The sequence below is a fragment of the Thunnus maccoyii genome, chromosome 23 (genome assembly GCF_910596095.1).
Source record: "Thunnus maccoyii chromosome 23, fThuMac1.1, whole genome shotgun sequence".
Taxonomy (NCBI): Eukaryota; Metazoa; Chordata; class Actinopteri; order Scombriformes; family Scombridae; genus Thunnus; species Thunnus maccoyii.
Genome location: NC_056555.1, coordinates 21,167,701 through 21,180,891, shown reverse-complemented (window position 1 = coordinate 21,180,891; position 13,191 = coordinate 21,167,701). Strand labels below are relative to the sequence as shown.

The window sequence follows — 13,191 nt, the reverse complement described above, 5'->3', positions numbered from 1 at the left end:
TTCGTCATGCTGTGAAAATACACCTCAGCACCTGCCTTAGGCTGTGATTTTTAACTCGCCTCACAAAAAAAAACCGTCAAACTTTTGTCTGAGACAGAAGTTACAGACTTGACTTAACCGGGAGTTCAATCGGTTAATAACCCTGACTCCGCTCCTCGAAGCCAACTGTCTGAGACAAGCGTGAAGAGAACATTACACATCACTTCCCATCTTTCCCAAAATGCTTCAGACGCACATACACACGCAAACTGAACTTATAAGCTCCGGTCTGTTTACCTTGAAAATCAATCTCTCATAGATTTTATGTGCTCTGAAGCATCTCTATCTCGTCTATTTATCACTCACGTAGCCTTTAAATGTCAAAGCATGTGATATATTCAACTACTAATAGCAAAACACAAGACTCTGAAGGAGTTTGCACGCCAAATCCGAGTTCTCGGTACAGGTTTTTAAAAGTCTGTCGTCCGTGAAACACGTTACGCACAAAAGACTTGCATGATGAGTCTACCGAGTCAAGAGAGGAACATCAATCTTAGGAAACATTTGTTTCCACTTTACAATTTACTGATCTCATCTTAATCCTTAAATTTGCTGTTAAGTTCAACGACAGGTCTTCATCCTTATTTTTGTTTTCCGTCTTACTCTATTTTACTCATTTTATGCCACTTACATACTCGTAAAGCACTTTGAATGTGCTACTGTATATGAAATGTGATAATATGCCTCGGCTTACTTTTTGATCCCAGTTTTATACGCTACATACAACTGACTTGCAAAGGCTTTAAGTCAGACTGACTATGACTCCCTTTGTTTATGCAGCTGTGTCAGACTAGGTAGTCCACTTATCAGAAGGTCAGCGGTTCGATCCCCATCTCCTCCAGTCCGCATGTCGGAGTGTCCTTGAGCAAGATACCGAACCCCTAAATTGCTCCAGCGGCTGTGCCATCAGTGTGTGAGTGTGAGTGTGTGAATGGGTGAGTGAGCATTAGAAACATTGTAAAGTGCTTTAGATAAAAGGCGCTGTATCGCTCCTGATGAGCGTGTTGGCCTTGCACGGCCTCGCATTCAACGTATGAATTTGCGCGTGAATGGGTGAATGTCGGCATGTGTTGTAAAGCTCTTTGAGTGGTCGGTAGACTATAAAAGCGCTATATAAATACAGTCCATTTACCATTTTTCCATTTAAAAACATATGGGTTTCAGCTCCTGATTAACCTAATCTAATATTTTCTTCCCACTATCAGTTGTTCTGTATCTGTGTCTCCTCTCTTCACTAAAGTTGACAGATGTGTTTGTTCGCTATTTAAACAGACACTCTGTTTTTTCTCATGCTCTACTTAAGCTCTCGTCTAAATGCGCTTGAACGATTGTGCATTTACGGTTGGGGATTTGTGTGTGTGTGTGTGTGTGCGTGCAGCGAGGGCAGGATAATGTGTGAGTAGGCCTCTAGTGTTACGTGGAAGAGGAAAAAAAAAAAGAAAGAAAGAAAGAAGGCGGAAACAGAAATAAGTGTTGATGGGATGCGGCACAAGGGGAGCTGAGAGCTAAATGAGTTTTTATAAAAAGGGAGTGAATAATGTAAAGTACAAATCAACACAATGAAGCCAGTTCTGTGTTTCCGTGTGCACGCCTGTGTGTGTCTTTAGTGGTTCGACAGTGAATTACCTGTCTCCCTCATATCACCTTTCATTACGGCCTGACATTCAGTGAGCACGTGTGTGTGTGTGTGTGCGTGAGAGAGAGTGTGTGCCAGTGTGTACCTGAATGTCACAGCGTAATGAGAATGGATATGACAGTGACAGGGCCATCAACAAATGCAGCGCCCGGGCTGCCTCCTTTTCTCCTTGTGACATGTGCTGGAAAACACACACATGCACACACACACAAGCATACACACACACACAATCTTGCTCTATCTAAGACAGTGGGGTGCAATTGAGCCAAGACAATAACCAAACTCTATTTACCAGACCTCATTCCCTCATTCGGACCCGAAGTAATTACTTTTAAATTGCAAAACTGAGAAACATTAACAAACGGATGCGGCAATTTAGGTCCGCCTGGGGCTAGACAGCTTGTTTTCAAATGGAAATTAAGGTATTTTGCCATTGTCCACTGCAATATCGTTGTGTTATGGTTTAAGGCTTTTTCTTTTTTTTTTTTTCTTTCTGTGCTCCTGATAAAAGCGAGGGACACTGGCAGGCCCATTGTGGCAGACAACTGCTCAGAGCGAGGATAATTCTAGCTTAATACTAACGCTGTCGGAGGAGAGTGTCACTTCTTCTTCTTCTCTGAAAGACAGACATGCTGCTTCTGCTGCTGCTGCTGCTTCTGCTGCTGCTGCTCGGCCATATAAATCAACACAGACACTTCACTGATATTCACAGTGACAACATAAACAGAAAATCCCTACTCACTCACACGCAGACAGACGGATGGATTGAGCATCCATTTTTCCCCCGACGTCAGGGTCAGAGCGCATCAATAGCGGCCGTGATTATCATGATCAGCTCTAATGAGGGGGTTACGGGGGGTGAACGCCACTTTCTTTTTCTTCAACACAGCCTGTTATTACCACTTTTTTTTTTGTCACTTTCTCTGACTCACACACGTATACACACACACACACCATGTAATTCTCTCCCAATCACCAGTCCTGTCATCCTGCCCTGTCACCGGCTTGACAATGTTGACAACGGGTGCCCCCAAAAACCTGAGGAACACAAAGGAGCTACCGCCGGGGTCCCCGTTACGGTGCCGCCGGGGTCACCGTGCAGCTGATGAGGTCTTCTGTGACACCACCTGCCCATTGTGTCAAAAGTGCTGCTATTTATGTCACAGTTTAGAGACACTGCCAAAACTTTGGAGATTTGCGACCAAATAATGAAGGTGACAGCGTTGATTTCGTCACAAGTCGGCAGAGAAGAAGAAAAAGAAAGACACCGACACTCTAACATCGCTGGCCTCCGTTGAAGCAATGTTTGTTTGTCTTTTAAAAGTTACTTAAAAGTTCTATATCGGCTCCGTGCAAACACGACAGGACTGACCTGACCCGAGCCGTCTCACGTATCACACGTTTACGACCCGACCCCGTCGAACCCAACCGGACCGGCGCTGCCAAACATGAGATATGAACCCGATCTGACATCCGAGGATCTAGTTGTGTTGATTTATTTTTCATAAATAACAGATCGGATAACGATAGCTTGTCGAGCTACTGCAATTCACTGGCTAAACTCTTCTTCCCGCTGTAATGCGACACATGACATTTCTGGACACAAGAGCGTTGGCACAATCAGAGACAAATTTCTGAGTGATTTACGGCTGAAAATAACCAAACACGAACCCCGTTTGAACCTGAACCTTTATGCAACTTAATGAACTAACCTTTAATATTTTGCCAAGACCTGTTGGGTTCAAGTCTGGTAGTAGAACTCTAGCTGGTGTGCTCGTTTATCACTAGACACTTATATAATTATAATCCAGCTACTTCTGTCTATTCTGTACACAGCAGAGTAAAAGATTCTTTGTGTCACTGTTTCTCCAAATCAAAGGTCTAACAGTATATAGTTTTGTATATTATATGTTTATTACTATTTTATACAGTCCAACGGTGCCAAAGCATAGTTTAAAAATGACAAGATGTGTGGTTTAATTTGTATTTGCTCGCATATTATATGAAAACTATTTTGTTGGCATGACTGAAAGGCAAATAAGTGGACTTTCAGTGTTTAAAAAAAAAGAGCTAGAAAGCTGAGAAGTATAAGAATTACATGTTGAATTTATTACACTGTAAAATAAGACGCTCTTTTAATATCTCTCTGCATATTAACCTTGTGATGCCGTAGCCTTTATGTTTATGTGATGACATTCAATTCAGACTTAAGAGGTGTTGGAAGTGTTACAGAAATATTACCGGGTTCTACCTAGTAAGTGGTAAGTCTTGACTTTTATGGAAATGTTACTCAGGAGCTTATTCAAACATGAGACATATTCAATTACCAGCACATTTACAGAGTGTAGTGGATGTATAAAATGGAGCTAGAGAGGCAGAGAGAGAGAAAGAGAGAGTTGAAGAAAGGGCAAGAGTACAGTACCTCCATAGTCTGAGACTGGTGCATGGCTTTGATTGCATTCTGTGCCATAGCTCTGGTGGAAAACGTGACAAACGCACATCCTGTAGGGAGGGGAGGGAGGGGAAGGGAGGGATGGAGGGACAAGTGGAGGGGAGGGCAGAAGGGCAGGAGGAGGAGAAGGAGGAAGAGGAGGAGGAGGAGGAGGAGGAGGGAAGACAAGAAAGAACAAAAACAAAGACAAAAGGGTTGGACACGTCGTCGTTATAAAAAAACCCAAAACAGACCCAGAACAGAGATTGATACAGAGAACAGGCAGACAACAGTGTTCTCAGTCGCTGTGGAAAACAACAACAGCCAAAAAAAAAAAAAATAAAAAAAATAAAAAACAAGCACAGTGTCATGACAACCACACAACCACCCTCCCCGACCCCCCCATCCCACCTCCTCGCCCCCCCACCCCCCCCGTCCATCCACAGCCACCACCACAGGACACCTGAGACAATCACCATCCAGGTCATTTTGGATTGGATGTTGATGCCTTCCCCGCCTCCCCTCTTCCTCGTCTCTTTCTGTCACCATCTTTGATTTATTTATTTATTTATCTATTTATATTTTTTCCCCTCTCGCTCCTTCCTACACGCTGACCGAATTAGTCATACCTGAATTCAACTGCTCTCTCTCTCTCTTTCAACAATTCAACATTGCTAATCAGTCCGAATTTGCATGAAAGTGATTTGGGCCTGTATTGTGCGCCTTATTGGGTGCCCTCTTCCTCTCTTTGTCAGACAGGAAAGCTATGTGGCGGTGGCGGTGGCGGTGGCGGTGGCGGTGGCGGTGGCGGTGGCGGTGGCGGCGGTGGGGCAGGGTGAGCCGCGACAAAATTTCTGCAGGGGCTCAGGAAGACAGGAACCAGATAGAAAATCATATTAATTCAGTACCACAGAGAGACGAAGAAGAGAGAGGAAGAGATGCGAGGGAAGGTGTGGTTGACATCCCGCGTGACTGACGCTGATTTTAGCCAATCAAGATTGGATGCAGCCGGAGGCCGTTTCAGAGGGGGGAGAGTTTGTTATTGGTTGTTTGTGGGGTTTGGGTGTGATGCAAGGTTGTGTTTGTCTGCTTGGTTAGGGAGTGATTAGAGGAGATAATGTGAGAAGTGCTTCAACAACCCCCCAGGCTAATAATATGCTAACAAACTCACCAAGCCATGTTAGCGCAGCCAGGCCTGAACTGATTACACACATGCTCACACACACAAACACACACACACACAAACACACACACATGTTCAGGTTCGACTGGCTGAGTCGTGGCTTGGCTACAGAGGAAAAAACCAATAGTCGAGGTCATCAGATAGACTCTCCCTGGCTGTGAGGATGGGATGAGAGTAGAAAGGGACAAGATAGGTGTGAAGAAGGATGGATAATGGGGAGGATAATGCAACAGAGAAAGGGGAAGAGATTGAGAAAATGAAGGAGAGACGTGTTGAGGAATAGATCCTTGTCCTCTTCCACCTCTATCAGAAGCCAGCTGTTGCGATGTTGTGATAGAACGAGGCCGAGAGTGACGGACGGTCAGTTTCTCTCCTGTTTAAATCCGCTATCATGCAGAAGGTTTTTTTTTCCTTGAGAGTAATCAAGGATTCTCTTTTGCCAATTTTTCTTGTTTGACCACATTTGTAGCAGGGAAAAAAAAACCTCTTATTGTGTACATCCAACACTGTCTCCTAGAAATTACAACCATTTACTGCTTAATTGTTTTCCCAATTCTGTTCTATTGCTCCCTGGATTACGTTCACACGTAATGTGTTTTTTCAAAGGAAGCGCTACGTTTATATATATTGTTCTGAAGTCGGAGGGAGACGGTTGAGATGGATGGCGGTTCACATCCTGTGAGTGTGGTTAGATTTAGACGTTGAACTAGACACAAGGAGTACCCGCAGGCTGAATCAGAGCTGCCTTCACTTTCATTTGCGACGTTTTCGACCGACTACAGATCTTGTTTTGCCTGAGGAAGACCTGTAGTTGGTCTAAATCTCGTAAATAAAAGCAAAAGCAGCTCTGATTCAGTGTGTGGGTACTCCAAGACCATTGTCTTTCCCAAACATAGTGCTACTATTGTCATTGTCGGATATTGCACTGTAAGACATTTTGGTGAGAAAAACAAGAACTACGTCGTCACTGAGCATTTCACTCATACGTTAAATATCAATATTTTTGCAACTTGCCAAATATGTTATGATTTTCTCATGATGTATATATGTTTCTAGCAAAAATGTGCCTGATGCAAAAAGTAAAGATGCAAGTGTGCTTCGCCAGAAAAAGTCTTAAAAAGAAAAGCATTGTGTTTTTTTTTTTCTTCATACACTTGAAATGACCCGTATTTTGCTGTTGTTTTCTTGACAACCGACCCCTTGCGGCTGTGTGAATAAAGACTTTCCGCTCTCAGCAAAGCAAAAGCAGAAGTAACATACCATTGTTTTTAACGAGGCAAACTCTCTTTAGGGAGGACGTTGGGATATGTGGTTGGAATGGTTGGTCGCACGAGGTATCTGACTCTCTCTGACCAAAAGGTCAGTGTTTGTCTATTTTAACCATGACCATGATCTTTCTGTAACCTTAAAAACATACTTTTAGCTTCCTAAATTTAAGATTAGCCACGGGGGTCACCGGGTCAGAAATGCCCACATGAACTGTTGCGGACACTAGGGATAGTTTGGAAGAATGATGCCAAAAGATCAGAAAGCATTCATATGGGTCATTTTGTAAGGCAATGAACAAAGACCAGAGATGCTATGAGGACTCAAAAAAGCCCTAAAACCCTATTTTACTTGGTAGGCTGACTTAACTTTGGCTCTCAAGAAGTTTTTCTTAACAAAAGAGATGAAACTGGAAAATAAAGTGCAAGTCAACACTTAAAAATGAAGTTTTTAGAAGTCTGCAAAACCTTTTAAATCACCTCCATCAATCTATAGATAAGTTAATCAATTTAAACTAAGCTCAGACTTTCAAACTGATATCTGGAGCATTCAAAGTCAAAATGATTGTCCTTTTTTTAGGTATAGGGATTTGCTTTTGATCTCCTTTTTTTTCTCCATTTTAATGTCCTTGGCCACTGTAAGTCAATTTACTCAGCTTTTATATAAAACTGCCTTACTGACTTAACATTACAGAGGCAAGAAAGTAATATAAAGAGACTGAAGGTTATCAGATTCTCTGGCGCTGACCTAGTAAACATTTTTATGTGTCCTTTACAGTGCCGGGGCTGCTGTGCTAGCTGCTGTTACTGTAGATAGGACATTTGAAAAAAGGGGTCATTTTTTCCAACTGATTCAGGGGACTGTCTATTTTAGACGGGCCACAATCTGTCATTTAACTCCTTATTTTCCAAGAGGTTGCCCCATCCTCTCCTGCCCCAGAAATGTGCATCAGTTAGAAGGAGGGGCTTCCATTTGGGTTAGCCCTCCAGACTGGTCCTAGATCTATTTATAAACCGGTCAGCTACAACGTCATTGGTCGTCATCTGATGGAATCTCCTGGGTCTCTCTGCAAGACGGGTTTTTTAATTTGTCTATTTTTAGCCGGTTTCTGCAGGTCGATCCCATTGATGCTCCTAACTAAAGAATTCCTCAGCGCCTGAGCATTGATTCATTAAAGCCAAAGCTGATAATAATAATGAAAACTCTGAGTAAAGCCGTGCTTTCTGGCTGGTTGTTGCGTGTCTTAGAGGAGATGGGAAGTGGCTTGCGCACTAAAAATACCTCACGGGCCGCATTCTGTCATCAGTGGAGAACCAAACAGTCCTTTAATGAAAGTAGGGTAGCTCCCCAGGCCCAGCCATCCACTGGTGGTGTGATCCATATTTTATTAATAGCGGGATGGCGGAGCGCTCTTCTGATTGATACTCCGGTTTAATAGGAGCTCAGCAGCATAGCAAGGTGGGACTGAAGGCCTCTGGGACTTGCATGCATGTAGAAATCCTTAAAGACCTATTTATTTCCAACCTGGTTAGGGGCTGTTTATTTACTAGCCAGGATCAAACCGGACTACCAGCTTTTTCCTGTTTGACTTGCATCAGCCGTTAAGTGGTTTATATTAGTTCTACAGGAACGAGGATTTGGCCATCGCGTCTGAAATATTCATGAGGACAAAAGAGAGGAGCTGAAAAGGGAGGGATGGAAGATGGAAAACGGAGGGAAGGGAGGGAAGGAGGGCCGATGTGGGATGTCTGGGAAAAAGAGGACAAATTGATGCAAGAGAGGATTCTAGGACAGCCAGGGTGAACAGATAGATACAGGGAGGGCGGTGCTGTTTGGAGAAGCAAAGGAACATGGGAGTTTGAGTTTTTTTGTTGTTTAAGGCAAAGATTCTAGATAGAGACAACCTTGAGGAACAAAAGAGAGAGAAGGTACATTGAGAAAATAAGTCAACGATAAAACATCCATAACGTTTGACAACCACAGAAAAAAATATATACATGACCGACAGTTCCACATCGAACCTGTATGACGATGACAGCGACAGCTCGAGTGACAGGAGGAGGAGGAGGATGAGGAGGAGGAGGAGGAATAGGAGGATAGAGAGTTTGGGTTTCGAAAGCCCCTCCATCTCCTCAGCACATAGAAACCACAAAGGGGAGAAAGGGGAGGGAGTGTAGGGGGGAAGGTAGGGGGGATGTTTGAGGTGAGGAAAGGCTGATGATGGAAAGGGTCTCTCTGTTACTATGAAGGCTATTTATAGAGGTGTGATAGTCGAGATTGGATTGATCAATGAGGTGATTGATTTATGGTCGAGTACTTGGCAAACCTGGTCAGACGCTGACTTTATGATCCACTGAAATGGCGACTTTGAGCATTTGTTTAAAGCAGCTATTCTCAACTCCGAGCACATCAGTCAGGCGTCACCCAAATCAATCGGTTTGACACTTCGTTAATGGGTCTGTAACTGGTTTCTAACATAGCCCAGCAGCACTTTGCACCAATTACATGAAGCAAACATGCCACGAATACATGGAGTTGAACTGTTTGCTTTCTCCTGTGTGTGTGTGTGTGCTGGCAGCTCAAACCCTTCTCCAAATCAAGTGAGGCAACTTTTAGCTTTTTTGAGATGTTGCCACATTCGGAGTCATGATCAAATTTGCTCCTGTCATCATGGATTATTTGCCGTTGTCGCTCCGTGACTTTGCAACAGCCTCCCGCCAAGTTTCAGAGTGGTTTACTTTCTTCACCAGTTGTGTAAAGAAATTGAGAATGGCTGCATTACGAGGACTTCATGTGGCTTTTCAGTTATCTTTATGGTTTGCCTGAAATTCTGATTTCTAGAGCTGGGCTTTAGGAGGCATTCAGACCAAATCCTGCAGCAATCTGGCACTTCGGTGGTGGTGATGTGTAGTATGAGGTAGCAGTGAGACATTGAAATATGATCCAGGAAGTCGATTTGGAGTTAATGCGTTTAAGGGTTTTTCAGAAGCCAAAACACTGCACAGCGGTTTGTAATACTCACAGAGAGGATTTTACAACTCTGGAAAGCTAAAGTTATGACACTGCAACTGTTTTATCTTTTATCATGACGGTAAACAGTCGAATACATGCATTTACGTTACAAAGCAATCCACCAGGAATGTGTGGTTGCATGTACTGTATGTGACTGGTCACCGTAGCTTGATGTCGGGTTGCGTTCCAGCAGAAGTTGATTCTGGTTCAACTGCTGTGGTTTTCTGCTGAGCCCTATGCGGTCCCCACCCTGCAGTGTAAACTCACTGCCCTATTCAAGAGAATGGGAGGGCTGCCATTTTTCACGCATTGCCGGATTTGGTCTGAACATGTCCTTAGACCTCAATATGTTTTTGGTACCAACTGAAACGTGTTGAATATGTCTTAACTTGCTGTTTGATCTTACACTTTCTAATTTAGGTAGAAATGAAAGGATTAAAGGATAAGTTCACATATTTTCAAGTCTGTCTTAAAACAATAGTCAGGTGCCCAAATTAACATTCAAAGGAGTTTTTTTCTCATCACATTCATTCCTCCTGTTCATACTGACCATTAAACGATCCCTTGTAACGGTGGACAAAATCCACAGTCCTCATTTTGTTAAAAATGCACTTAAAAGTTTATCTAAAGCTAATATGATGCTTCAGTAGTCTGAGTTAGTCAAAACAAGTGGATATCTTCCAAAGTTACTTTCTTTTTCGTATATATTTCCCTCCTTTTGTTGAGCTGCAGTGGAAGGATAGTAACAAAAACTGGGAATTTAGCACAAGGTTGAAAGATATCCACTTCATCTGACAAACATGGATCGCTGCATCTTCATATTAGCTTTGGATAAATTTTTAAAACATTTTTGCACAGAAGGAGGACTGTACACTTTGTCTCCCATCTCCCACCTGACTATTGTTTTAAGACAGACATGAAAAATTGTGAACCTATCCTTTAAGAACTTCTACAAAGGGTTTGTTTATATCCCTCAAAGTAACTCATTAAAGATATGAGTATGTTAGCTGACACTGATGAAACTGATCCTTTATGCTTGTTTCCTCTTTAGTACATGGCTGCTATAACTTGGCTTTGAAACGCATAAACGCAACAGAGCAGCGATTTGTCTCCTGATTTGGACTGCAGGTTTAAAAGTGTCCTCACCCTCACTTTGGAAGTATCAAACGAGCTTAGGACCGGCTTACAGTGAGGCTAAACTGGAACGGCGGGGAAGGTGAAGGATATGAACGGAGGTTAGGAGGTCAGAGGAGGGAGGAAGGGGGGCGGCTGAGAGAGCAAGAGGGGGAGAAGAAAAAAGAAAGAGAGAGAGAGAGGGAAAGGAGATATATAGAGCGAAAAGGAAGAAGCATGTATTCACAGTGGCCACGACAGCCTCAAGATGTCGCTCTAATTCACCGGTATTTACATTTTTAACACGACTCTTTCATTTCAAAACCTTGAAAAAAAAAAGAAAGCCTTGACCGTATTTCAAGAAGCAGATGGTTGAAAATAGTTTCTGATACAAATCCCCCCGAATACACATAGAATGAAATATAAAAGCTCAATTTCGTTTTCAGTATCAAAGAGTCATAATTTCTAAGGGATTTAAAAAAAACAACTGCTAATTTTAATACATGAGACAACAGCAGGTTGGTAATTAGTTGGTTTTAGTTGGTATTTTCGGTTTGGTTTGGTTCAATGCTTGGTTGCACTGCAAAGTCATTCAACTGGGGTTTTTGTCGTCAATATGCATGAAAGCGAAATACTTGAATCCTATAACTTAACGGCCTGAAACTTGACTTGATGAACTTATGTAATCTGGACAGATTCAACCATGTTTTGGGAGAAAACAAACGTCATTTGGTTTCCAGCGGAGACCAATCGAATCTGAAGGGTCACAAGCTGATTAACTGATAGGATACGATGCAAAATGTGTATTTCAATAAAAAATATAACATTTTAAAAACAATGGCTGCTATTTTCAAGTTTTATAGCTTCAGATTATTCAAATTTAACGATCTGCAAAGGGGAAAATCACTCGGTAACTGAATTAACCTGTGACAAGTAGATATTGCTTTGTTTTAAGGTCACAGAAGCCAAAAGTGATGATGATGAGGATTTGGTGATATGTTTATGAACGTATTTTATCTGCATTTTGAAGTATTGCATTAGAAAACGGTGATGGCAATGACAAATTTTGAAAAAACTTCCTCAATTTCTTGGTTTTTGAGGTTTTTCAAACGAGTTAAATGCACTAAATGGAGGATGGAAACCTTTGCTGAATAAGTTCTGACTGATCAGCTGTTTCTACTGTCGGCATTAAAACACGACCAACACTCGCTGACATGAAAGAACAATTACAACTCGTCTAATTGAAACTAATTCCTGAAGACTTCTCTCCATTTTGTCTCTCGTAGGTGGCCAAGGTTCACAACCTCTACTTCTTCTTCTCTGTTTATGAGTAAATAAACAGAGTAGAAGAAGAAGCTTATACTGCCAGCTTCTGATGAAACTACGCTTTGCAGTGTCTAGTTAATTCGCTCCAAACCAGTTGATGGAAAGACGCCTAAGACATTTCAAAAGTTCCCTTAAAATTCACTTGACATTAGATGGAAACACATAATTTAAGGCACATCTCTTTCAGTTATTACTGATTTTCCCAAATAAAATATCCAGATTTTTTAAAAAAAGGAGCAGATCTGTCTCCGAAAGTTTATGTCCCCAAAAGTTTTTATGTTTCCTGCTGCAAGAAGACACTAATCACCACAGTTTATAGTAAACAACGTCTTCTTGTGACATTGACGGCTCAGGCAAAAACTTCCAGTGACAGTGAGGAGAATGAGCTGCTGATCATGCAGCGAAATACTTCAAAGTAAATAAAAAAAATGCAATAAATGGTTAAACTAAAACTCTGTCTTGATTTTTTTAAAAATAATGACAATAAATATAGATAAATGCCAAGATTTTGTGGATATATTACCCTAAAAATAATGAGCCCATTCTACTTATCGTCAGTTAATTTAATGTAAAAAGTTGTTTATACTCAGAAACCATCTTCAACCAGCCACCTCTTGTCACACAGACGAGGTAAATACTTCCTTCCAGACTTTGACATCATGACACAAGTCGACACAGTGAACCGCAGCGGCTTCTGGAGGCCGTCCTGGTGATATAATATTCACACGAGGAGCGTTAAAGTGTGCGATGGAAGTGAGCCGGAGCGACACACACACACCTCTGCTGAGTCCGTCGGGCCCTCGGAGGATCCGGCACTCCTCGATCTGTCCGAACGCAGAGAACATGACCCGGATGTCGTTCTCGTTGCACTTCTTTGACACCATGCCGATGAACAACTTCCTGTCTTCAACAGCTGCAGGGGTCAAGGAAAAAGAAGAAGAAGAAAGAGAATATGAATGAATAATACATTTTATGTCCAATATGTCCTCTGAGGTGTATATCTATTTACTTTATTTCTTCTTTTTCATTGCATTGGGACGTACTAGGCCTGTAATTAAGGATTATTTTCATAAACGATTAATCTCTTGATTGTTTTCTTGGTTAATTGATTAGTTGTTTGGTCTATAAAATGTCAGAAAATGGTGAAAAATGCTGGTCACTGTTTCCCAAATCTCTAGATGACGT

At 42.1% G+C, this 13,191-nt stretch overlaps 1 protein-coding gene across 9 annotated transcripts in view; it reads right to left on the bottom strand.

Moving 5' to 3' along the window:
- LOC121890480 (CUGBP Elav-like family member 2) overlaps positions 1 to 13,191 on the bottom strand; it is a 159,872-nt gene that overhangs the window by 27,867 nt on the left and 118,814 nt on the right. For all 9 annotated transcript variants that reach the window (XM_042402773.1, XM_042402776.1, XM_042402777.1 and 6 more), the window contains exons 5-6: positions 12,785 to 12,919; positions 4,098 to 4,177 (exon numbers count right to left, since the gene is read on the bottom strand). In XM_042402773.1, coding sequence (XP_042258707.1) covers positions 4,098 to 4,177; positions 12,785 to 12,919 — 215 coding nt within the window. The remainder of the gene's footprint in view (positions 1 to 4,097; positions 4,178 to 12,784; positions 12,920 to 13,191) is intronic.